Source organism: Podarcis tiliguerta, assembly GCF_965153285.1.
Source record: "Podarcis tiliguerta genome assembly, chromosome: 1".
Classification (NCBI taxonomy): domain Eukaryota; kingdom Metazoa; phylum Chordata; class Lepidosauria; order Squamata; family Lacertidae; genus Podarcis; species Podarcis tiliguerta.
The window spans coordinates 101,657,535-101,680,643 of NC_139534.1; the positions used below are offsets into that span (position 1 = coordinate 101,657,535).

The following is a 23,109-nucleotide window of genomic DNA, read 5'->3' on the forward strand; positions in this document are numbered from 1 at the left end:
CAGAATATTTACCTGAAATATGGAATTTTTCTACAGCAAAACTGTCCAGTTGTTTAGATATTCTGTTTTTTTCCTGCAAAAGAATTTCCTTTAAGGCACTTTCCCTGTATCCTCTGGAATTGAGAGCTGCTAGAAGTTGGTTCAGTTGTTCCTGAGAACTGTAAAAGCACCACCGGTTTGGCTTATGTATTGGCAACGACACCTGTACAGTAGCACCAGTATGGAAATCTTGGTGACTGTTAGAGGTAGATTCTGTCTTCAAAGACTCTGAAGTTTTAGTAGCAGTCTGAGATTTATCTGCAATGTGACTCTGTACATTATTTTGAAATGAAGATGGCCGAGGCAACAACATATCTTCTGTAAGACCAGAATAGTCTTCTTCCACAAATAATCCTGGAACAGATGGGAAAACCCAGTAGCGTCGGTATAGGCGGTCCCGGCCCAAAGGAGAGATATTTGTACAGGCTGTGGCTTTCTGAATCTTTTCTGTAAGTTCCCTTTCTTTTGCTTGCTGTTCCTGTTTTAAAGCTTCTTCCTCCTCTGGAGTGAGTGGCTCACGTTTTTCACCAGTTGTCTCTATTTGCCTTGCCAGATCTTTAAAGCCATTCTGTCTTCTTCCTGAAAGAGCAAGCAAAAATGTTTTATTTCTTTATTCAATACATTACCTGGCCACTCACTGACCAAAGTGACACAACTATACATAGCACAGGTAGCTTAGAGTAGCACAAGCGGGCGTTTGCCCAAACAAATAACACAAGAAAATTTCAAGCCGGTAGCAAGATCTCGTAACTTCTAATGTCTTTATAGGCCCAATGTGTGGCTTCATTCAAAATTTTTATCTGGAAATTCTGTCTTCTGCATGTTTCTGAACTAATTTCTTACATTTGCATCCCACCTCGCCTTCAAGGAGCTCAAGGCAGTGTACACAGCTCTTCTTCCTTCCTCTTTTATTTTCACAACGACCCTGGGAGATAAGTTACACCCAAGAGCACCTAGTGAACATCATGGTTAAGTGGGTCTCCTCAATTCTAGTTCATCACTCTAACCACTAATCTACTGTGCTGGCTCATAAAACGAGGGGAAAGATTTTGTACCTTAGATACAAGCATTAGAAACCCATGATGGAAAAGAGTAATGAATGAGGCAGCCTTAAGTATCAAACTAGATCAATGGAATTATAAATCCATAAAAAATAATAATGAAGCTCTATCTAACAGGATGATGCAGGTAGTGAAGTTAACTCTACTCTTGCCTTCCATTAAAAACACTAGAAGCAATAACGTGCACCAATAGAAAATCAATACATAGCAATGAAAATGCACTAGAAATGAACTTACCTCCTCTTCTCTTTTTGTTTGGAACAATGTCATCTTCCTCATCTGTCATAGCATCTAAGTCTTGCTCCTTTGATTCAGTTTCTTTGCTCTCTGTGCTTGTATCAAGCTCTTCCCGCTCCTCCTCACTGATACAATAGACATACCAAAAAATATAAAGCCCTCCAAGTTCAAAGAGTTATAGGGAATTGCACATAGAGCGCAGTCTGCAAAATTGCACTGTGCGCCACATTAAAAAAAAGACACACAGAATAAAGTTACTCCCACAAGCAGAGAACTCCACACTGTCCACATTTACTGGAGATGAAAACGGATCTGGCTGGGCTGGCTTTTGATAGGTCACATTTGATTTTCCAAAGTGTTTTATAATAAAGATCAAAGTGCATGCATGTGTATTGAACTCTTTTACTATGTTATCCCACCTATAGTATAAAATTTGATATATATTTAACTGTTTTATCTTCCTGTGAGCATATTACGTAAATATAATAACCAGAAAGCAGGATAATCTAAGAAGTTTTTATTGTTGATGGAAATATTTAAATTGAAACTGTGTACACTAACCCCAGCATGTATAATTAAGCACTATCTTAATTATATATGTAAATATTAACAACTGATCATACCCAATTGATACGTCAATTGCAGGATTTTTCTGTTCTTCTTTCAGTTTCTCTTGCTTCTCTTTCATCTTTAGTTCTTGTTCTTTTAGTCTTTCTTCTTTTTTCTTGCGGATTCTGATGTTATACAATACACACAGATGGTTAGTTGAAGCATATAGTGTAATCAACCATTTCCTCTAATTACATTGCTCTACTGAAAAGAACAGAGACCCAACATGCAGGAGATTCTTATGTGCATCTTGATGCACAGAAATCTCTGGATGAAGGCCATGGCACATAATAAATATCACTAAAATAAATAGTACTAAAAGCTTATTGCTCAACAGATGAGCATATGTTTTGCACTTGAAAGGTCTGAGGTTCGTTCCCTGGCATTTACAAGCAGGGATGGGAAAGAGCTCCATCTAAAACATTGAAGAGCTGCTGCCGGTCAGTGTAAGGCACCTTTCCCCAAAGAAACACCTGTGGATGCCATGGCATGCTCAGATATCTTTCATTGTGTCCACACAAGGCTGTCCTCTTTTTTATAGCACCTATCAGGATCATGGGGAAATCAGGAAGCCCAAGGGGAGGAGAGAGCACACAGGACAATTATTTCACTACTTTTTTGCTGAGCAGAGAAGCAGGAAGTAATTACTGCAGTTACCAGTAAAGCTATGACAAGTGGGGACTTCTCCTACACCAGGGGTAGGCAACCTAAGGCCCATGGGCCGGATGTGACCCAATCGCCTTCTCAATCCGGCCCACGGATGGTCTGGGAATCAGAGTGTTTTTACATGAGGAGAATGTGTCCTTTTATTTAAAATGCATCTCTGGGTTATTTGTGGGGCATAGGAATTCATTCATTTTTTTCCTTAAAAATATAGTCCAGCCCCCCACATGGTCTGAGGGACAGTGGACGGGCCTACGGGTGAAAAAGGTTGCTGATCCCGGACTTCCGGGTTGGCGCCATCGCCGAATGGCGGACTCCCTCCGAGCTCCGGAGGGAGTCTGCTCGGCAGGGGCTGGGTCCTACCGCAACGGCGATGCGGGGACCCTTAGAAACCACGGCCACGGAGGCCGTGGACATGGAGACTCGGCTTGCACCGTTAGCGCCCTCCCGACTCGTGAAGGAGCCTTTTTAAAGGCTACGGATCGGGTGCCGGGGAGAAGCGTGGTGCCTTGAGTCCTCTGCTTCCCCTGCTGAGCGCAGCCGCATGCCATCCGGCGGAGAGCGCTGACTTCTTCCATTGAAAATTCGGACTTTTCAACAATAACCCGTGAGTAAATCTGGAAATCGGGTTCAAAAGGAGGAAAAAAGAAATTTTTTTTTTCGAATTGGATACGAGCGGGGGGGATTCAAAAAGGAAGTCAGTCCCCTCCCTACTGTAAATTGTCTAAAACAAAGACGGGGAAACCAAGACCCAAAAAGGCTTGCATTGCTGATAAAAATTACAATTCCACGATGGGGAACTACAAGAACTGTGCTGGAGGAGGAACTGGAGAAGGGAAACACAACCCCCCCCCCTGGGAACCGGGGCGATTGAAGAGAGAGCCTGGTGAAAGGAGTCGGAGAGTTCGACAGTTTTCAAAATAGCTGTCAAAGTCGGAAAGTGGAGTGGATTTTATTATGAGAACTTGGCTGGTTAAATTTGCTTCAATTTGCTACAATTTGTTAAAATCTGGATACAAAATGGCGAATATGGATAACAACTTGACTTTTGGACTAGAGGAAACAAAGTTATAACAATCCCCCTCGAGGAGCTTCGGGACATTACAAGGACTGGGAAAGTGGAAAAACACCAATGGAATTTTACAGAACTGGTTACCTTCTGGGAAAGCTGCAAAACGGAAACAACATCTCGTCTGCAGGGTGTTTTCTGCAGACAATAGACTTTTCTATTGAAGAAAGGAAGGGACTGAACGTAAGGTTTTGCCCCTGAACAACAACCATCCCTGCAGACTTACCAAACTTGCGAATTACAACGTTTAAGCAGCGGAACAAAAGGAAATTAGACTACAAACCGGAAAGAACAACGGAGGGAGTTTTACTACAGTTTTCTTAAAGACTGAAGTTAAAGCTTTGGAGAATAATAATAATAATAATAATTTTGATTATCAAAAAATTTATTTCTAATTTTAAAAAAAAAAGGGAAAGCCAGCTGGAGTTGGGGAAAAGTTGTGATTTATGGCCTTAAGAATTCCAGGCAGATACTGGGGGTTGATGGTCAGGGGGAAATTAAACCGGGGACAGGGGGGGGAGAACTAAAACTCCAAAGGCTTGCCAACTTTGTTCTTTTTTGCTGAATTGGTCTTTCTTTTTTATTATTCATTATATCTCTTATTTTTTACCTTTTCTATTGTTATTATCTGGGGTGCTTTTTTTATCAAAAATGGAAATTGTGGAATGAAAGGGGGTGGGTCCTGGGGAAAGAACATTGGGTTGTTTATTATTATTAAGGGTAAAACAAATTAAGCTTTAATTTGAAAGGGGAATTTGTGTGGCCAACAATGTGAAATGGGAATATGGTGGGGGTGGGGGAAGGGGGGAGTCCCATAAGTGATTATGTATTTTTTGAAAAATTTTAATAAATATTATTTAAAAAAAAAAAAAAGAAAAAGGTTGCTGATCCCTGTCCTACACCAATGCTAGACTTAGACTGGCCCTTTTCCTGCTCTTCCATCCATGGCTGAGCTTCCCCTACCTTTCACCATTTTATGCATTCTCCTTCTCTGTAGGTTCTCTTCCTTCCTGCTTTGTATGGGTTTTTTCGCCCCGCCCCGCCCCACCCCTCTTTATTTGGGGGTTTCTCTCGCCCACTCCATTGCATGTGTGTGCAGTACACACACACATGGAAATAAAACAAGAAGATCAGACTGATACACTCCCAATGTTTTGTAACTGCTCATGTTCCCTACAGCAGTAGCCATTTTCACAATACTCTTAATATAATTCCAAATGTGCTCATGGGCTCAAAACAGTTGGGAAGTCATGATGATGTAAGACCAGGGGTGGGAAGTTTTTTTCAGACATGGGGACAAATTCCCAAGGGCCACTGATTGACAGGGCCAGAGCCACAAGTGGGCACAGCAATTAATGTAAATGTTATATTTGTGCAAGTAGTCTAGTTGTTACAAACACCCTTTTCTACCCTCCTTCCGGTAAAGCAAAATGTATTATCAGAGTTCAAGCAGTCATACCAGCCAGGCAAAAACACTTAAAGCGTTTGCAAAAAGGGGCCAGTTAAGGGTTGGAGTTGCCTTTTTTATCCCCCAAGCTGGTGATTCATCCCCTCTAGCAATCTGTGGCCCTTCAGATATTGTTTGATTCCAGCTCCCATGAGCCTCAGCCAACACAACTAATGGTCAGGGATGCTGGGAGTTTTACTTCAGCAACATCTGGAGGGCTATAGGTTCTCCACCCAGTGGAGGCTATATTGAGCCAGCTGGTCTGGCTTGGTATAAAGGCAGTTTTCAGTTCCAAAGAGCAACTTCCTAATTTAGAACTAAATTTTTATATTGAAAATATGTAAGATACCTTGTAAAAAAAGGTTTGAAATAAGATTAATCAATACACCAGAAATGTGTTTACTTTTCTAAATTGGATTATGACAGACAAACAGGTTTTACTACTATATTTCTAGTAAAGGTAAAGTGGCCGACTCTGGGGTTGTGGTGCTCATTTCGCTTTATTGGCCGAGGGAGCTGGCGTACAGCTTTCGGGTCATGTGGCCAGCATGACTAAGCCGCTTCTGGTGAACCAGAGCAGCGCACGGAAACGCCATTTGCCTTCCCGCCAGAGCGGTACCTATTTATCTACTTGCACTTCGTGCTTTCGAACTGCTAGATTGGCCGGAGCAGGGACCGAACAACGGGAGCTCACCCCGTCGTGGAGATTCGAACCGCCGGCCTTCTGATTGGCAAGCCCTAGGCTCTGTGGTTTAACCCACAGTGCCACCCATGCCCCATATTTCTAGTAGGCTCTTTCAATTTCTAAAATTGAGTATTTCTAGTAGGCTCTTTCAATTTTAGAAGCCATGCTTCTAGGAAAGCCCCCGTTTAGCTTTATCGTGCTCATATTTGGGCATCTGTGTTCTTGTCACCTTTCTGCTGCAGCTTCTCTTTCTTTCCGGTGCTGTTCTGCTTTTAACTCTCTGAATTCTTGTTTTGCCTGTCGTAATACATCAACAGAGTCCTCAATGAAGTCTCGAGTAGAAACAAGAGTCAAAAGCTTCCCACAGAGGGCATGAAGAATCTTCATCTTCTCCCCTAATAAAATGAATATAGATTGATGCTTCATTACAGAAGTCACAGAATAATCCTGTGAACTGGTCAGTAAAGCTTCATCAATAAAGTAAGGTATCTATTTTTAATCTGTCAGTGACCTTTGGGCTCATTAATCCATAGAGATTGACAAGATGTAAACCTAGAACAAGGTGGGTTGTGCCATTTCAGAGTTTAGCCACCTTGTTTTATTGCATAGTTTACCAATAGAATCTTCAACATGTTTAACTGTGTGTACAGTATATGAACCTCTTGCAAGCTATTTTCCAGTCTAATATAAACGTGATCCAAAGAAGCAATCAACTGTTCCATGCACCAAGGATCTTCTGGACTTGTGTTTTTTTTACTATGAACCCACCCAGCTTGTGCTATACAGCAAAACACTTTTGAAACAAAGCAGTTTGTTCTATATAATGGAGGACCTGCGGTTCAAACACAAAACAGCAAGTAAAAATAACCAACATTCATATACTATCAGTAGCTCAATTGATAATGGCTAATGATTCTTAGAAAAACAGACATAAGCTCATGTAGAAAATTAAACAGTCTTCCACAAGATGCGCAGTGCAAAAGTAAGCACGCTGCCTTCAATGGAACTTACTCTCAGGTAAACCTATATAGGATTGCAGCCTAAATCACCTACCTAGCCCCAATCTTTATTACCATTATTATTATTTAATTAAATTTGTAGGGCTAAAAGGTATTAGTGGTTATGCTTCAAGAGACAAAATAAGATTTTTCTTGACATTGTCTTAGTAAACCATTCTTGAAAACCTGTCATGTAACTTGACATATTAATTTGGCTCTATTACCCGATGATAGATCATACACGGAAGTACACGAGAGTTTCTTCAACAACCCAGGATTACTCAGTCTTAGCTCCATGCAAGCATCATCTGTAGCATCAAATCCTCCTCGCTTCTGGTAACGATATTTAGCATTGGCTGATGTTACATCTGCACCTGATGCTAGGATATGAAGTCTGAGAATCTCAGAAAGAGTGCAGCTATCAAGATCCAAGTTTTTCAAATTGCAACCTACAGTTAACAACGGAATGAGTGTTAGACTATTTGGCTACTAAGAGTATTTAGCAAACAATGTGAATTATACTTTTTTTTGTAAAATAGTGCAAAACGTAACAAAAAGTGAAACCCACACATACCCTGATGTAACTGGGGCCATGCAGCTGCCAAAGTTGCAACTGCAGATAGTGCAGATTTTGTGGGGTCTGCATCTTCATCCAAAGCCTCTGTTAAATCTTTAAGGAAATAAAGACTTTATTCTAGTGAAAATTAACACTTGCATTTCGGAGGCGAAGCAAGCAAGTCTTTTCTAAGCAATGCGGAGACAGCATATAAACTTGATATTTTTGTAAGTTGCCGTGCAACAAACATATGCATACTACCTAAAAGCAGAGTAAGCATGCAGCACTCCCTAAAAGCTTCTTGCATCGCACACAAATTGACCGCAAGAGCACAAGCACACACATGCAAAGAAAGATAAACCCATGAAATGCTCTTGTAAAAAAGGTTTACTGCAAGAAATCAAATAGCATCTTATTACTACATTCTTATAATTACTTCATTATGATTATGCCTACAGAAACGAATTATGAATGCCAGCAGCCTGTCTGTGCAGCCAGTCAGTGCTGATTTACCACATTACACATGAGATTCCATATTCTACACAGTTGATCAGTGAAGCACATCAATAAACCAGGTTCAGAAGTTTATATACAGCGGTAGCAAGGTTATCCAAAACAGAAGTTTCTACATATCACCAAAGATAGGCTAATAAGTATTATTATTTAAGGGTCGGAAACAGCAAGACGAAATACCCTTCTTTAGGAAGCAAATTCCTTATTCGTGAAGTTATTTCTTTTTCCTTTTTTTACAGACTGAGGTCCTCTCACATCCCAGTTCAGGATCACTAGAGAGAACTACCACCCTCCACAAAGCAGAACTGCGCTATCCTATACTGGACATATGGTAAGCCTCCATTCACAAAAGTTAATATATTTTCTCTTTAACAGCTTCTGCCAAGTTATACGTGTGAATGCAGCCCAACCAAAATATGGAGAGCCATAACACAGAACTATGGGCATGCCTACCCTACAATTGTGAGTTTGTTTAGAATGCCTCAGTCAAAGCTATGAATGATTCAAAACAAAAACTTGACTTTACAATTAAGCAAAGGAGTATTGCATCTAGAATCTTGCAGTGGGAAGTTTTCAATTTAAGTGAGTCAAAGTTTAACATAATATATGCATGAGAGGAAGGCAATCAGATACACACTAGCAATATCAATAGGTGCTCGGAATAGTCTACATACGACTAAATTACTCCAAACGGCAATAAAAGTTTCACTTGTGGGTCCAAGGAATCCCATGTTCAACAATGACTACTGATTGAGTGTGGAAAAAGCACAATTCCCCCCTGCAACTGATTTGCCAGAAAGAAGTCATTTGGATTTCCTCTCAACAGAATAACAACTAAATCTTCCTTGCACAAAGGAAGAATCACATGCAGCTTTGCTTTCTCCCAAAAAAACCCTATTTCTCTGAATGGTGTGTGAGATCAAACAGAATTTTCAGATTGATGCACACATCAACTATATATTTCTTTTCTATATATATTTCTTTTATGCACTATACCACAATGATTATTGTACTGGTTCCAGAGAAGAGGTGTAAAAGTACTCAATTTGGGGAAGGTGTAGGGAAATTTTGGTCCTTCAGATGTTGCTGAACTACAATTTCTATCAGCCCCAGCATGCATAGCCAATGGCCAGTGATGATGGGTGTTATATAGTTCAGCAACATCTGGAGTCCAGAAGGTTCCCCACACGATGTTAAGGGAATGCAAACACTTAATCTAGAGAAAATGCCTTTACCAAACAAATTCTGTTTAAAAAATGGGAGTGCAGTGGGGGATCCCATCAATATTCTAGTCCTCAGGGTTAAAAACAACAGAAAACATGAATGTTGGAGCAAAAGTTTCCGAGTCAGACCAGTAGCTCATCTAGCTCAGTCTTGTCTCCACTGATTTGCATAAACTCTCCAAGTTTCAAGAAGTTTTTCCCAGCCCTTCCTGAAGATTCCAGGGATTGAATCTGGAGCCTTCCACGAGCAAAGTGGATTTTCTGCAAATGAGCTATGCCCCTTTTCTGTTTGCTCTTATATTGCTTTATTCAGATGTGACTGCTGTGTGTGGTAAAAATATCACTATAGATCAACAAACAAGCTATTTGTTATGTGGTTTCTCTTCTCTTACAAGTATGCAACAAAGGAAATAAAAATAAACCACCACCTGAGCTACAGCATACCTTGGAAAGAGTATTCAAAGTCTGCAAATGCTGCAATAGATTTAAAAGTGTGCCCTTTGGAAAATAATTCCATTAGCTAAGAAGTGTGCTATTACAAATCTGGACCAGGTGTTCCAGTGTGTGGATGACAATACTACTGTCACTGAAGAAATGAATAGTAAAGCTATGCACTGTTATGATGCCAGATTATTATTTAGCTGACACAACAAGAAGTCTTACAGCACTTTATCATGGCAAACTTTCATCCAATGAGTAGACGACTATAATAGTCCATAAAAGCCTTACAACAATTTTTAAAATTTTTTTTAATTTTTTGCACAAGAGCTACCAGCTACCAACACAGCTACCCCTCTGAAAGTTATGTAGCTTACACTGCTGGTGAGAAAGAAGTATCTTCTGAATCTTCAGCAAAGTTATTGAATTCTGAAGAATTTTTTTAATGAAAGGGATGTGTTAAGTTTTGAGACTTCTTGAAAACCCACCAATGTGAAATTCTTGCTATGTCTAATAATGGGAAAGCTTGCCTTTAAAAAAAAATTAAAAGAGCACCTGCAGTACACACCAGAATCAACGCTGCAGCTAGCACCTGACAAACTTTTGTTTTTCTATAGCAATCATGCGCACCGATGTGGAGCAATGTTAACTGAAATATTCCCATGCATGCAAATTAGTATGCGTGCCTATTAGTATGCAAGCTTTGCATTAAGAAGCACAGTTGAAGTCTGACCTTTGGTCTCAGCATCAGCTATTTGGTCTTTGGCCACTTCTTCTTCTTCTTCAGCCATGGCTTGAAAAATGGCCGTCAAGAAGAAAAACAGCAATTCACATAGTGGACCTTCACTGTCATTTCCAACAAGAGCTTCCTCTAAAACCTCTGTAAATAAGAAAAAGTGGATTTGTTCAAACTGCTACAAATAATCAATGAAAAAACTGAAAGCTGTTCCTATGTTATGTGATTGTCAAAATATTAATCAAGTCAATACACAGGATATTTTCCAAATAGGTCAACTAGAGAAACAATTGCTGTGATCCAGCAATTTATTCCAGGCTCAAGTGCATAGAAAGGCAGGTGGATCATCTCTTCATTTGTTTCAAAGAAAGGGCAAAGTTCATTTTGCAGAATCCCACAGGGCAGCATGTACACTTGAAATGAATGGGGATATTTGGTCACATGCATGCATCTGAGCACATACAGTTGCTCAGATCAGGATGATTGCTGACAAGCAGTATATAAGAAATAAAGAGCAGAGTGAATAAAATACATTAAAACTAATGTCAACTGGAGGCACTTAAGCCAACCTAGATCCACAGCTGTACTCCCAATATTGCATCATTAATGCATCATGGGAAGGAAGAGAAACTGTTTCTTTCTTCCCCCGCAAAACAAAATCTGTAGACAGGATGTTTACAAAATCTGCTACTCATGTTTCCTGTAGATTCAATTTGCCTAAAGATTTACTTGCCTAAAGTCACTCCTTCAGGAAACTCATCTTGAAGATCAAAGAGTTCACCAAAAGCATGGAGAAACTCCAAGACCATGACAGCATCACCAAAGATCTCAGGAGGTAGTCTGGTTTTCACTGGAGTTGGAACTGGAAGTTCCTGTGATGCAAAATAAATATTTATTGTATGTTTCAGTTATACATATGAGGTGAATAATCAACAACATACATCACAACAGATTTGGCTCGTGTTTATTATGTTGAACAGATATATTTTTGATAGGCAAAAAGATTACAAGGACTACCCAGAGTGAGGGTCGGTGTTAGAATACAGGCAGAAAAATAGAGCAGAAAGAAGGTGGCAGTGGAAGAAGAAAAGCGGTGACCACATGTAGTGCAATGTCATGTGCTGGTCTTGCCAAACTGAGAAAAAGTAATTCTCCTCCCATTAATTTCAATGGAAGGGAGAAATAATAGCTGCCACTCAGACCATGTCAGCCTCAACCCAGGATATGGTGCAACTCAATACCATCTACAGCACACCATCACCAGCATATACCGTAAATTTCGCTCCATAACACGCAGTTTTTTCCTCCTAGAAAGTAAGGGGAAATGTCTGTGCATGTTATGGAGCAAATGCCTACAGATGGCGGGGGAATCTGCTGCAGTCGTGAGCAGTCCGTGGCTCGCTTTGAAACAGCAAAGCGGGTGTAAGCGGCTCCTGTCAGCTAGCCGAGCCGGGGAGGAGGGAGAGAAGCAGAGCGGGAGTTGGCTGCTTTAAAACAACCCCTGCTCTCTGTCCCTGCCTGCAGTTTTTTGCTGTCCAATTTTGGATTAGCCACTGTAGGGGCTGTGTGTGTGTGCTTGAGCTATCGTTCTCCTCCTCCTGCTTCCCCTTCACTCTCCCAGCGCCCCTGCGACTTTAGAATTGACACTGTGTGTCTCTCTGTGTGTGAGGGCTCCTTCTTCTCTTGCTTCCCGTTCACTCCCCCAGCGCCCCTGCGACTTCCAGCGCCCTGTGACTTTAGAATTGACACTCTGTGTGTCTCTGTGTGTGTGAGGGATAGTTCTTCTTCTCTTGCTTCCCGTTCACTCCCCCAGCGCCCTGCGACTTCCAGCGCCCTGCGACTTTAGGGCCAGTTCTCTCTCTCTGTGTGTGTGTGCGCGTGTGTGTGTTTTGACCTCACTGCGCTTGTTGGGGGAGAGTGTTGGTCGCAATTTTTCTTGATTTGTCTCAGAGTGGTTACTATTGTCGTTACCTTGCCGGGGAGGAGGGAGAGACGCAGAGCCTGCTTGTTTTAAAGGAGCAAAGCCGGAGAGGAGCCTCTCCTGCATTATTAGCAGCATCCTTCTCCACACACCCCCACGCGTGCTCCTTGTCCCTTGAGTGCTTTTCCTTCCCTCCCCACTTAAAACGTGGTTACAAAGCACGGATCCACATGAATCCTCAGGATTTTTGCACTGGGTCACCCCAAATTCACCATCAGATCACATAGCATGTCCATGGCTACAGCCTGCACCAAAAAACACATGCACCCACTGTTTCATGGGGCCGCAATGGCGCAAAAACGTGGTTACAAAGCATGGATCCACATGGATCCTCAGGATTTTTGCATTGGGCTACCCCAAACTCACCGTCAGATCACATGTCTGTGGCCACAGCATGAACCACAAAAATCATACATCCACTGTTTCGTTTAGAATATTTTTTTCTTGTTTTCCTCCTCTAAAAACTACGTGCGTGTTATGGTCAGGTGCGTGTTATAGAGCGAAAAATACGGTAAACCCTACAGAAGGGAAACAGCAGGGTGGGAAAGGCAACTGTGGGTGCCAGAAAACATCCTACACAATTAAGCAAGGAATGATGGGATCACGTGCTGCAAAATTAACTGCTGTGATGGTCTCCCCACATCTGAAGCAATAGCTCATAGTATTTTCACTTTTTGTATGTTTGAAAGTATTGTAAAGTATCTTGATTTTCTTATCTTTTCGTAAACTGCTTTGAGGTTGCCGGGTTTTGGTTTTTTAAAACAATCAAGTGATGTATCAATATTAATAAACAGAAAACAGGCAGACACTGCATGTCCCAAGTGCCTCCATTGCTCTGTGGCCTCTGCTCTGGTGCTCCACATGAGGGCTGGCAGATGTGGGCTGTGTTCTGATGCCCTGATTAAAGCTCATATGCCCTCTGTGCCCCATAGTAGGCAATGGCCACCTGTTCTTGCTACTTCCCAGGGATGGGATGGTAGCATGTTTAGGGCTATGACTGCAGGACTCACTCACAATGGCACACTTAATGCAAGTAGAGGATTGCTTTGCAAGTTACAAAACTTATGACTTAAATGATTATCTATTAAATATAAAAAGTTCTCAAACTGCACAACCATCGTTTTAAGTCTTTTTTCCCCACAAGGGGAGAATGTATGTGATAATCATATGGTGGATTTACAATTTCAGCAGATCCATCAGGCAACTTTTCTAGCCACAGAAAAGGTCTGAAAAACAATGCATAAATACACACGCAAATATTTCTGGATTGTGGACTCTCTCTCAAGTTCCATTACCTTAAGATCATCACATTCCATGTCTTCTCTACGCTTACTCCATTGTTTTAGATGTTCCAGGTATTTCCTTTTCTCTTCGCGAAGCTTTTCTCTTTCCTGCAATTACACAGAAAATGACTACCAAAATAGTTAAAAACAGCTGTATTTAGATTATGCATTGGAGTAATAAAATTCAAGATAATGTCAATCCATGTACTTTTATTGGAAATCTTGTAAGAAGTTAGGTTTATAATTTAATCTAAGCAACAGTTATAATTTACTGATTATTGGTATTGCATAATTTTATTTAACTGTTGCTCTGGATGCTTATGGAATTTACTACTTTAGTTAAGAGAACAGATAACGAAACTAAAATATTAACTGTTTCACATATGTATACATGATTCTATTTATTTACATATCTTGGTAATGACAATAAAGGATTTTTTTTTCAAAAGAAGTGTATCATTTAGGTTATTACATTTATTTCCCACCTTTCCTTCAAAGAGCTCAAGGTGGTATACCTAAGATTTTTCCTCCCATTCTGCAGCCCCCTCAACAAACCTATTGTAGGTTAGTTAAAGAGAAAGTGACTGGCCCCAAGTCACCCACTGAACTTCATGGCTGATGGATGATTTGAACCCTTGTCTCCTAAGTTTCCTTTATTACTTTAGAAAAAACCATCAAATTTTATGAATAAAAGTCCTATTTCAAACAGTATGAAAATAGCTTGTATTTGGTTAAACGCAGGTAACCTAATTTTGGTAATGCCTCAACATAACGCTACACACATTAAGAAAAGATTGCAACAATGTCCTGAAAATTAAACCTTGTAACTGAGAACACAATTTAGAATTTTAACTCACACTATCCAGGGGGCTTTGGATAGTGATGAAAAGCTCCATGTAGGAAACTATTTACGATTTTGCAGACACATTCTCCTTCACCATGAAGGTGAAGAAACAGCAATGTGTCCTACTCTTCTTTGTACTGTGATTCATATTCCTAAATACAGTTGTTTCTTGGAAGTTGAACGGAGTCCGTTCAACTTCCAAAATTTTTGGAAACCAAAGTGTGGCTTCTGATTGGCTGCAGGAAGGTCCTGCAGCCAATCGGAAGCTCCACTGGATGTTGGCTTCCAAAAATAGTTCGCAAACCGGAACAGCCATTTCTGGGTTTGCGGTATTCGGGAGCCAAAACATTCGAGAACTAAGCTGTTTGAAAACCAAGGTACGACTGTACTGGGAACCTCTAAATGTAGCTATATATTTTAAACTATTAGTGCCATTTCAAACTATTAGGAACCCAGGTGGGGAGTACCTGACCTTTTCTTTTTCTATTTTAAGTCGCTCTCTCTCTTCTTTCTTCTTCAGCCTTTCTTCTTCCACAATCTTCTTAAGTTCTTCCTTCCTTTTTTCCTTATCTTCTCTTTCTTTCTTCTTGGATTCTATAGCAGTTGTCTTTTCTCTTTTCAATTTTTCTTTTTCAAAAAGTGGACAGGAGAACTAGAGTTGTATTATTCTTTTTAAAGAAATTATTTATATAAACAACACTTCAAGATCAAGTTAATCAAATCTGGCCACCTGTGGGTGATGCCGTTACGTTCAAGGAAACAGCCCCAAACAGACATGCTATGACTACAACCCAATCACAATTACTGGGAAGTAATTATAGTTCTGGCTGTAAGCGTATGTCAGAGGGATTTATTTCCAAGCTAATATGATGTATTATGATTATATCCCACCTTTCAGGTAAAAACATAGGGCTCAATTCAACTAGCACATAAATAAAAGACAATAGTAATACAACAATGGGGGGGGGGAATAGTAAAGAGGAAAATCAGCAACTAGTTAAAACATGTAACATGGCATAAAATTACATAGACTAAAAAGAAAAAGAAAGCCTGGCTAAACAAAGCAGTCATAAGAGTGAAGGGGCTAAATGAACCTGTGGCAAAAAGAGTTCCACAACTGAGGCACAGCTTTAGAAAAGGCCCTTTTGAGACAGGACTGCAACAGCTTCTTTCTTTGAAGGATAATACACTAAAAACTACAGCACTAGTTCTACAGAATCAACAAAAGCCAGCTCATTATGCATGTTTTTCATCTAAAAAAAAGCTTATTCATCGCATGAGCTTGTACTTACCCATGGCCCTCATTTCGTCTTTTTCTTTTTGGAGTCTTGCCCTTTCTTTTGCTGCACTGCTTGCATTTCTAGGACTAAGCTGCTCTTTTGCAACGAAATCCTCCTGAAGACAAAAGGAGAAACTCATGAAAGGGCAATAATTGAAAAACTGAAATCTTTTAACAGCTTGGTGGAACATATCGCCAAGTTAAAATGTATATGATGAATGAATAAAACCAGAAATGTGTTTTCTTTTGTGGCAGTAGCAAGTTTTGACTACTGTCATTCCAAATGTAAACACCAGTTTAATCCAGCCTCACTGCGTATGAGAGGCCAGGTTTTTAAGTCCCACCTGTGCCCATGGACTTTCAGGGCCTTGGTATATAAGTTATTATCTCTCAGAGTATTATATGGCCAACTGTGGAACAATTTTGACTTACCTAAGACAACTAATGGCAAATATGAAAAACACAGATAGCAAGGTACTTTGCAGTTTTGAATTGCTGTAGGATGCAATCCACTGCTGTTTCTTGTTGAAAAGCAGATTAACAAGTGCTGCATTACTTACATGATCACCAGATGCCATCTTTGGAGGTCTCCTTCGCCGTCTGTTTGAAGGACTGAAGACAAAAGTGGGTGGATCATCAGGAAAGAGGTAGGAAAAATTCTGTTCTGCTATCTTGTATTTTGCAACTGATATTGCCTTGTAGAGAAAGATGGGGAAAGATTGTTGAGAAGGCTGCCTGCTCTTGCATGTACACACTGGCTAATAAGCTACTGTTTTAGAAAGAGACACCATTAGCCATTATTTCCTAATCAGCACCATAGGAATGAGGTATCTGTAGTAAACGGAACACTCTTTAGTAAGCATCACTGAAATAAATTAATCATGAGTGAATTTGGGGTGGAGAACTATCTTCTTTTTCTGTGTCCTTCTAACACAAATGCAACATTGCAATGAAAAATACACCACCATTGTCTCAAATCACATTCCAATTTATACAAAACCATAGTAGCATTGCACAATAGTTGGAAAACAAGTTTGGGCTAATAAATAAAAGAAGTACTTGCTACTACCACTAGAGACTTTTTTAAAATGAGTTTTTCTCATCTCTGAAGTATAGTGCCTGAACACCTTGAGGCTGATTCCTATAAAAACAGCTTGGGCTCATGCACTCCTAGTGTGCTCTCATGCCCTACTGACAGCAAGCTATCGTTTACCTAAAACCTGGGCCAGACAAGGACAGTATAGTACAGTATATGTAGGCCTGATGACAGTCAAACCATAGTTTACCATTTCATGAAAACTGTAATTATATACTTATTTGATTAAAAAAAAATTCAAGGTGATTCACAATATTAAAGAACAGCTAAAAACAAACAATAAAGCAATAATTAATGGTAGCATCAAACTACACAAACACACACACACGATAACACAACAACTAAACTGGGTATCAAACTAATTTCACTGCCCATAATGTGATCAAAGTACAGTCTTGCTTCAGCTTGTTTAATTATTTTGATTACCTTAATTTTAACAATGCCATCATACGATTCACAGTGTTGCTTCAAAAAGAGCTTCAGTCTGTCACGAGAAAATAGATGTTTCCTCCGGCTATGGCACAGGACAAAAAGAAAAGGAACACGATCAATATCAAAGATGATTCCCAACTGAACTGGCACACTAAAATAGTTCCTAAATTTAGTTTTCAATAGGAAACTATTCTATCAAGTATTTTTTTCAGAAACGACTGTTCCTGGCAATTCTAATTCAGTAATATATATACCAAATCATTCCTGAAATAGAGTCAAGATTAACCAAGTGCTCTTACAGTACTATAATCCAGAGATTGCCAACCCAGCATCTGCAGGCACCGTGTTTGTGGTCCTTCTGTATTTTTTTTATTTTTGGTGGGGCGAATGGGAATGTTTTGGAGGGAGGTTTTTCTTTTGTTTTGAATGGCAGACATTACGTTCTGGCCCCCTACGAGCATAAGCGAAATGAGCATAAATGAGGGGCACCCTGCTGCGCCTCCAGCTCTTGAGGAGGCCTTCTCTGGAGTTCAGAGGGGATGTCCTCTTCAGGCTCTAGGGAGGAACTCCTTTTGAGTCAGAGGCTTGAGGCTGCTCAGCTGACCCCACACACCAGCTGAGCAGCCTCAACTACCCTCCAGCGGAAAAGCCCAGCAGCAGCCGCTTTCCTGCGTGTCAGATGTTTAGCCAGGAGGCTGAAGAGACTCAGCAAAACCCGACTGCAACTCTGGCATGCAAGGAAACCCTCCCCGGAGCCCGTAGAGGATGTCCCCTTCAGGCTCCAGGGAGGGTCTCCTCGCAAGCTGGAGGAGCAGGAGGGCTTTGCTGATGCTCTTCAGGTCTCTCCCCCACTTCTGGGTTTCCAGGGCTGCACATACATGCAGTCACATGTGAATTGAACATATGCAGATGGGGGGGGGGGATGCCTGTACATGATTGAGACCTTGGGCTGAGAGAGTGGGAGATAGGTGTGCATGTTTGTGTGAAAGAGAGAGATGGGTGGATGGTCTATGAGAGGAAAGATGTACATGCTGTGTGTAAGAGAGAGGTGTGTGCTTATATGTGCGGCCTATGAGAGATGCACTTGGGCAAAGAGAAGGAAGAGATGTATGTGTATCTGTGGTCTATATTCGTACGGTGAGTGTGTACATGTGCAGGGAGAGTAAATTCAAGGATTACAACCTAGGCTTTGGTTTAGGGTTGGCTTTGGGTCTTTGAGACTTTAACAGCTATGTAGCTGGCAGACACTGAACAGGTTAAGCCTTTTCCACTATGGAAATAGTTATGGGAAAAGACTTACCCATTCACATTCTGCCTGTCAGACATTTTAGTATGTGCGTGGCCACTGGTTTATTTTTGAGCTATCCACTCAACATTGCTCCTCATATGCATATAGGACAGTAGGACCATAGCCTTCAGTGCTTACCATATCTGAGATGCTTTCACTGTAACAGATTCATACAATTGTTTCTTAATAGGCTTCACTTTGTACTTGAACAAGGAGGGTTCAGTTATGGCTTTTTCCTTCCTAAAAACAAATTATCAATTAATTTCCTCCCTCTGAAGAGAAACATTTCTATGCACCATTTCAATGAATTAACTCCTTCAAACTACAAGAAATATATTATGTAGTTAGATGTAATTAAAATGTACAAAACATAATCTCACAGAGTTTGAATATAATTAGTATTTTTAAAACCAAATGGTTGCCCTAAACAACAACGGGAAAAAATATTTAATTGTACTAATTTTCACACAGACACAGCATTCCAGGCTTATATGCTGACCTGCTCCAACAAATGCACGTAACTCAGGTGACTTCTCAGATTCTGGAATGTTGTAATTACATTCATTCCACTATAGGCAAAATGGCTGCATAGAGGTTTTACATTAAGCAACTATTCTAATCCAGTTTTTGTAACCTTTTAAAACTATCCATATTTTCCAAATATAAAACAAATATTTTACCCATTTTGTGCAGAACTGGTATCCAAGTCTGAATCATCACTATCACTAATTACGATAGTGACTCCATCGGAATTGTTAGCGTGGCCATTAGCCATTCCATTTTGATGCACTGGTGCTTTAACTTCCAAAATCTTACACTGCAGTCTGAAACAAAGCAAACATAAGAACATACCAATTTTTTATTGCAAAAAGATTTAGTTACTGAAATATATACCTAAAAGTAGTTTGCAATCCAGTATCATTTTATACTAACAGACAGAAAAAAAAGTGGGAAGAATGTTTCAAGAGCAGAGTCAAATGTAAAGTACCGTATTTTTCGCCCCATAGGACGCACTTTTTCCCCTCCAAAAATGAAAGGGAAATGTGTGTGCGTCCTATGGGGCGAATGCACGCTTTCGCTGAAGCCTGAGAGCGAGAGGCATTGGTGCGCACCGACCCCTCTTGCTCTCCAGGCTTCAGGAAGCTATCCGCAAGCCTTGCAAGCCCTGTGGGAGTTCCCACGGGCTCACAAGGCTTGCGGGCAGCAGCCTGCCGCCCGAAGCATGGGGAGGCCTCCGGAGGACTCCCCGTGCTTCCGGCGAGTGTCCGCAAGCCTTGCGCGCCCGACGGGAGGTCCCGCCGAGCGCGCGAGGCTTGGGGCGGCAACCTGCCGCCCAAAGCACGGGGAGCCCTCCAGAGGACTCCCCGTGCTTCCGGCGAGTGTCCGCAAGCCTTGCGCGCCCGACGGGAGGTCCCGCCGAGCGCGCGAGGCTTGGGGCGGCAACCTGCCGCCCAAAGCACGGGGAGCCCTCCGGAGGGCTCCCCTTGCTTCTGGCGGGTGTCCGCAAGGCTTGGGGCGGCAGCCGCAGCTGGGGGGGGGGGAATAATTTTTTTTTATTCATTTCCCCCCAAAAAAACGAGGTGCGTCCTATGGGCCGGTGCGCCCTATAGGACGAAAAATACGGTATGTGCTCATTCCTTTTAACCCTTGGATAGTCTATGAACTTAAAATCAGCTTTACTTTATCTATGTTCTTATCACATATCTATGTAGTTCCATAATTTATTATGGGATGCAAACAGAGGTCTTCATGGGAAGAAAAACAGTCACTAGTGCTATTCTGCAACTGCCTAAGCGCTAGTGTAAGTTTGTGTGGTGCTATAATAGGTGGGTATTACAGCCGTTCTCATGCCTATTGTAAGCCCCTGCAAAGGCAAAAGTCTTAATTTGTTTTCAGTTTCCTTATGTAAAGACTATCTGCATGAAGAACAGTACTCCAAAATGAAAACCAATGCAAGAGTAGGGAGAATTTCCACATGTGAGTCTTCAGCACATTGCAAGTATGAGAGTACATCTGCTATATACAGTAATACATTTACCCTATTTACAATGTCCTATTACAGCAGTCATATTAAATTATCTGTTTTGGTTTTCAGCATTAATCACAAAGCCTTTTGTTTTATCCAGATAAGAAAACATCTTAAAATGAATGTCTGTTATGTTACTGAGAAACTAGATATTAAACACAAGAAAGTGGGAAAATAAAAGGTTCTATGTTGTTTGTGTATCTACACTAGCAAAAAAGATTATCCTTTATTACAGTTGATGACCCAAATAAACAAGGATAACATGATTGTTGTCTAATCTCGTCTTAATAATGGCCCATTTGCTTCCTGACACGTTGTAAGCCTCCATTTTTTGTGAGCGTGTCACCTAATGAAGACAACCATTAAATTGTTCAATGCAAAAGGAAAATATGCAATTAACACCTCTTGTCGTAGATGTTACACTTACATACATATTGCTACTGCTGAAAAGTACAGGACAGGCCTTGCCAATTGTATAATAGACCAGACTACGTTTAGCATATTAGGGTTCACTGCATTAAAACAGCTGTGTTCATTAGTTCAGTTGTTTCAGTTCAGCTGCATTCTGTGTAGACTAACCCAACACAAGGACATAGGGGATGGGACGTAAGATGACAGAAAGGGATGAGAGAAGACAACCTATAAGCTTAGGAAGAGTGGGGAGAATGTGCCAGCAATGGCTTAGCTGCGACCCATATTATAACGAGCCATAAGCCAAGAACAAACCTTGGTGAGCGCTTGAAACTTCCATGTTTCAAGGATTAATTTTTGGTTTCATCCAGCATAATTCACAAGCTGATTCCAGTTTGAAATTAATCAGTTGTATACCTGAAGTTCCTGATATCCTAAGAATGGCTAGAAGATCAGGGACAAGGTATGGGCTCCTTCTACTCTCCCTTTCCTCATGTGTGAATTTCTCCCTCCCAGTTATGGTTTCATTTAGCCACGGGGTAGCATTATAACTGAATAGCCCCAGTTATCACTAAAACCATATTTGCTTTCTTAATTATATTTTGAAATTAATATTTGAAGTGGGTTTCCGAATTATTTTTAAAAGGAAATTAAGTTAGTGCTGATGCAGACATAATGTTTGGGACACAGAGGAGAGGAAGGAGTTCAAATCTGTTACATATTCCATTTAAACACAGTGAGCATCTCATGCATCTGCATTGAGGCCATTGTTTTTTAAATGATTGAAAACACAGCAAAATAAAACATTATCATGCAGGCAGTGTGCTTTTTATTTAGATTTATATCCCACCCATTCTATACATACGGAATAATGCTTTGTATCTCAGAAACCCTTAATCTGTCAGTCAAAATCTTCCAGATAAGGAAAAAAGGAACTGGGTTGAAGAATCTGATCTAGCTACAAATTTAACCACAGATTCTAGCCGTGTGACTAGCCAAAGCTACTTAAAATTAAGCTGTTCACAAGATAACCCTAGATTTTGTTTTCTTTTTACAAGAGCCACAAATATATATCTCAAAACTGGCAAATATAAGAAATACTTACCTTTCACCATTATTCCTAAGTACTGCAACAATTTCACCAACAAAATAACGGTCCTTGATATAAGCAAAGATGTCATCACAAACTTCATGAAGTCGTGAGCGCTGAGTGAGGGTAACTAAGTATAGAACTGGAACAATAAGTGGCTCTGGAAAGTTCTGGAGATTTTGTAGGGCTTTCTTTTCTGATTCTAGTGCTTCTTGATAGGTGAGTCCGGGTTTGCCGGTAACAGCACAACTCCACACAAGGCTATTACACAGAATGGTTCGTTCAAAAAAGTCACTGCAACAGAGAAAGTTAAAATAACTGAATATGTCAAATACATTTTTAAGTATAGGCAACCCGCACTTTGCACGGGGGTTGCATTCCAGGTCATCGCACGTTCTGTGAAATCACATGTAATTGGAAAAGTCTGCAACCACCCTGCTCCTGGTTTCAAAACTTGACCTTGAGGCCAACAGTGCCTTAAAGCCACTTTCTCTCCCATATATTGGTCTTCGAATAGAATACTGTACCTCATTATGCTTTGGGGAGATATAACCTCATTTGAGTTTAAATAAAATCAAATCCAGACCCAACATGCCTTATGCAGGACACAGACTATGTGGTACAACTGTGACTAAACCTCAGATTTTACCTGATTCATCATAGAATTCTGTTCTTATCACACTATTCTCCTATTCACTTGCTCAAATGTGAGCTTGATTTGGGAGGCAGGTCTGGAGATGTGGGAGTCCACAAGCATTTTTTGTTCATGTGTACTGGTACCGTCCTAAGCTTACCAATTTTACTTTGTCTCCTTCTATATCAGTTTCACTCATTTCATTTTCTTTTCAAATGAAGCACAATCCCACCAGAGACACAGGTAAATATGACCTGAACCCATTTAGCATGGATCCATGTTTGCCATGAAGCAATGAAGTACTGAGCCACTTCCAACAGGGAATGTTGAAGTTCCCAGCAATACCACCCTGGCTATCTTAAATAAGGAGACTGCTTAACAATGGTAAGGACTATACACCAACAGAATCCCTATCCTGAACACCCACCATAAAAAAAAAAACATGCTCAAAACTATAATTAAATGAATAAT

The 23,109-nt window shown here is 40.6% G+C and overlaps 1 protein-coding gene across 1 annotated transcript in view; it reads right to left on the bottom strand.

Annotated features, from left to right (window-relative positions):
• The window catches only part of BAZ1A (bromodomain adjacent to zinc finger domain 1A), a 50,029-nt gene that overhangs the window by 22,024 nt on the left and 4,896 nt on the right, over positions 1-23,109 (bottom strand). The window contains exons 3-18 of the mRNA XM_083452319.1: positions 22,020-22,298; positions 19,158-19,301; positions 18,616-18,717; positions 17,184-17,271; positions 16,222-16,356; positions 15,675-15,777; positions 14,855-15,009; positions 13,551-13,646; positions 11,008-11,146; positions 10,272-10,418; positions 7,383-7,478; positions 7,033-7,257; positions 6,040-6,205; positions 1,961-2,071; positions 1,338-1,462; positions 13-618 (exon numbers count right to left, since the gene is read on the bottom strand). Of these exons, the coding sequence (XP_083308445.1) occupies positions 13-618; positions 1,338-1,462; positions 1,961-2,071; positions 6,040-6,205; positions 7,033-7,257; positions 7,383-7,478; positions 10,272-10,418; positions 11,008-11,146; positions 13,551-13,646; positions 14,855-15,009; positions 15,675-15,777; positions 16,222-16,356; positions 17,184-17,271; positions 18,616-18,717; positions 19,158-19,301; positions 22,020-22,298 (2,717 nt within the window). The remainder of the gene's footprint in view (positions 1-12; positions 619-1,337; positions 1,463-1,960; positions 2,072-6,039; positions 6,206-7,032; positions 7,258-7,382; positions 7,479-10,271; positions 10,419-11,007; positions 11,147-13,550; positions 13,647-14,854; positions 15,010-15,674; positions 15,778-16,221; positions 16,357-17,183; positions 17,272-18,615; positions 18,718-19,157; positions 19,302-22,019; positions 22,299-23,109) is intronic.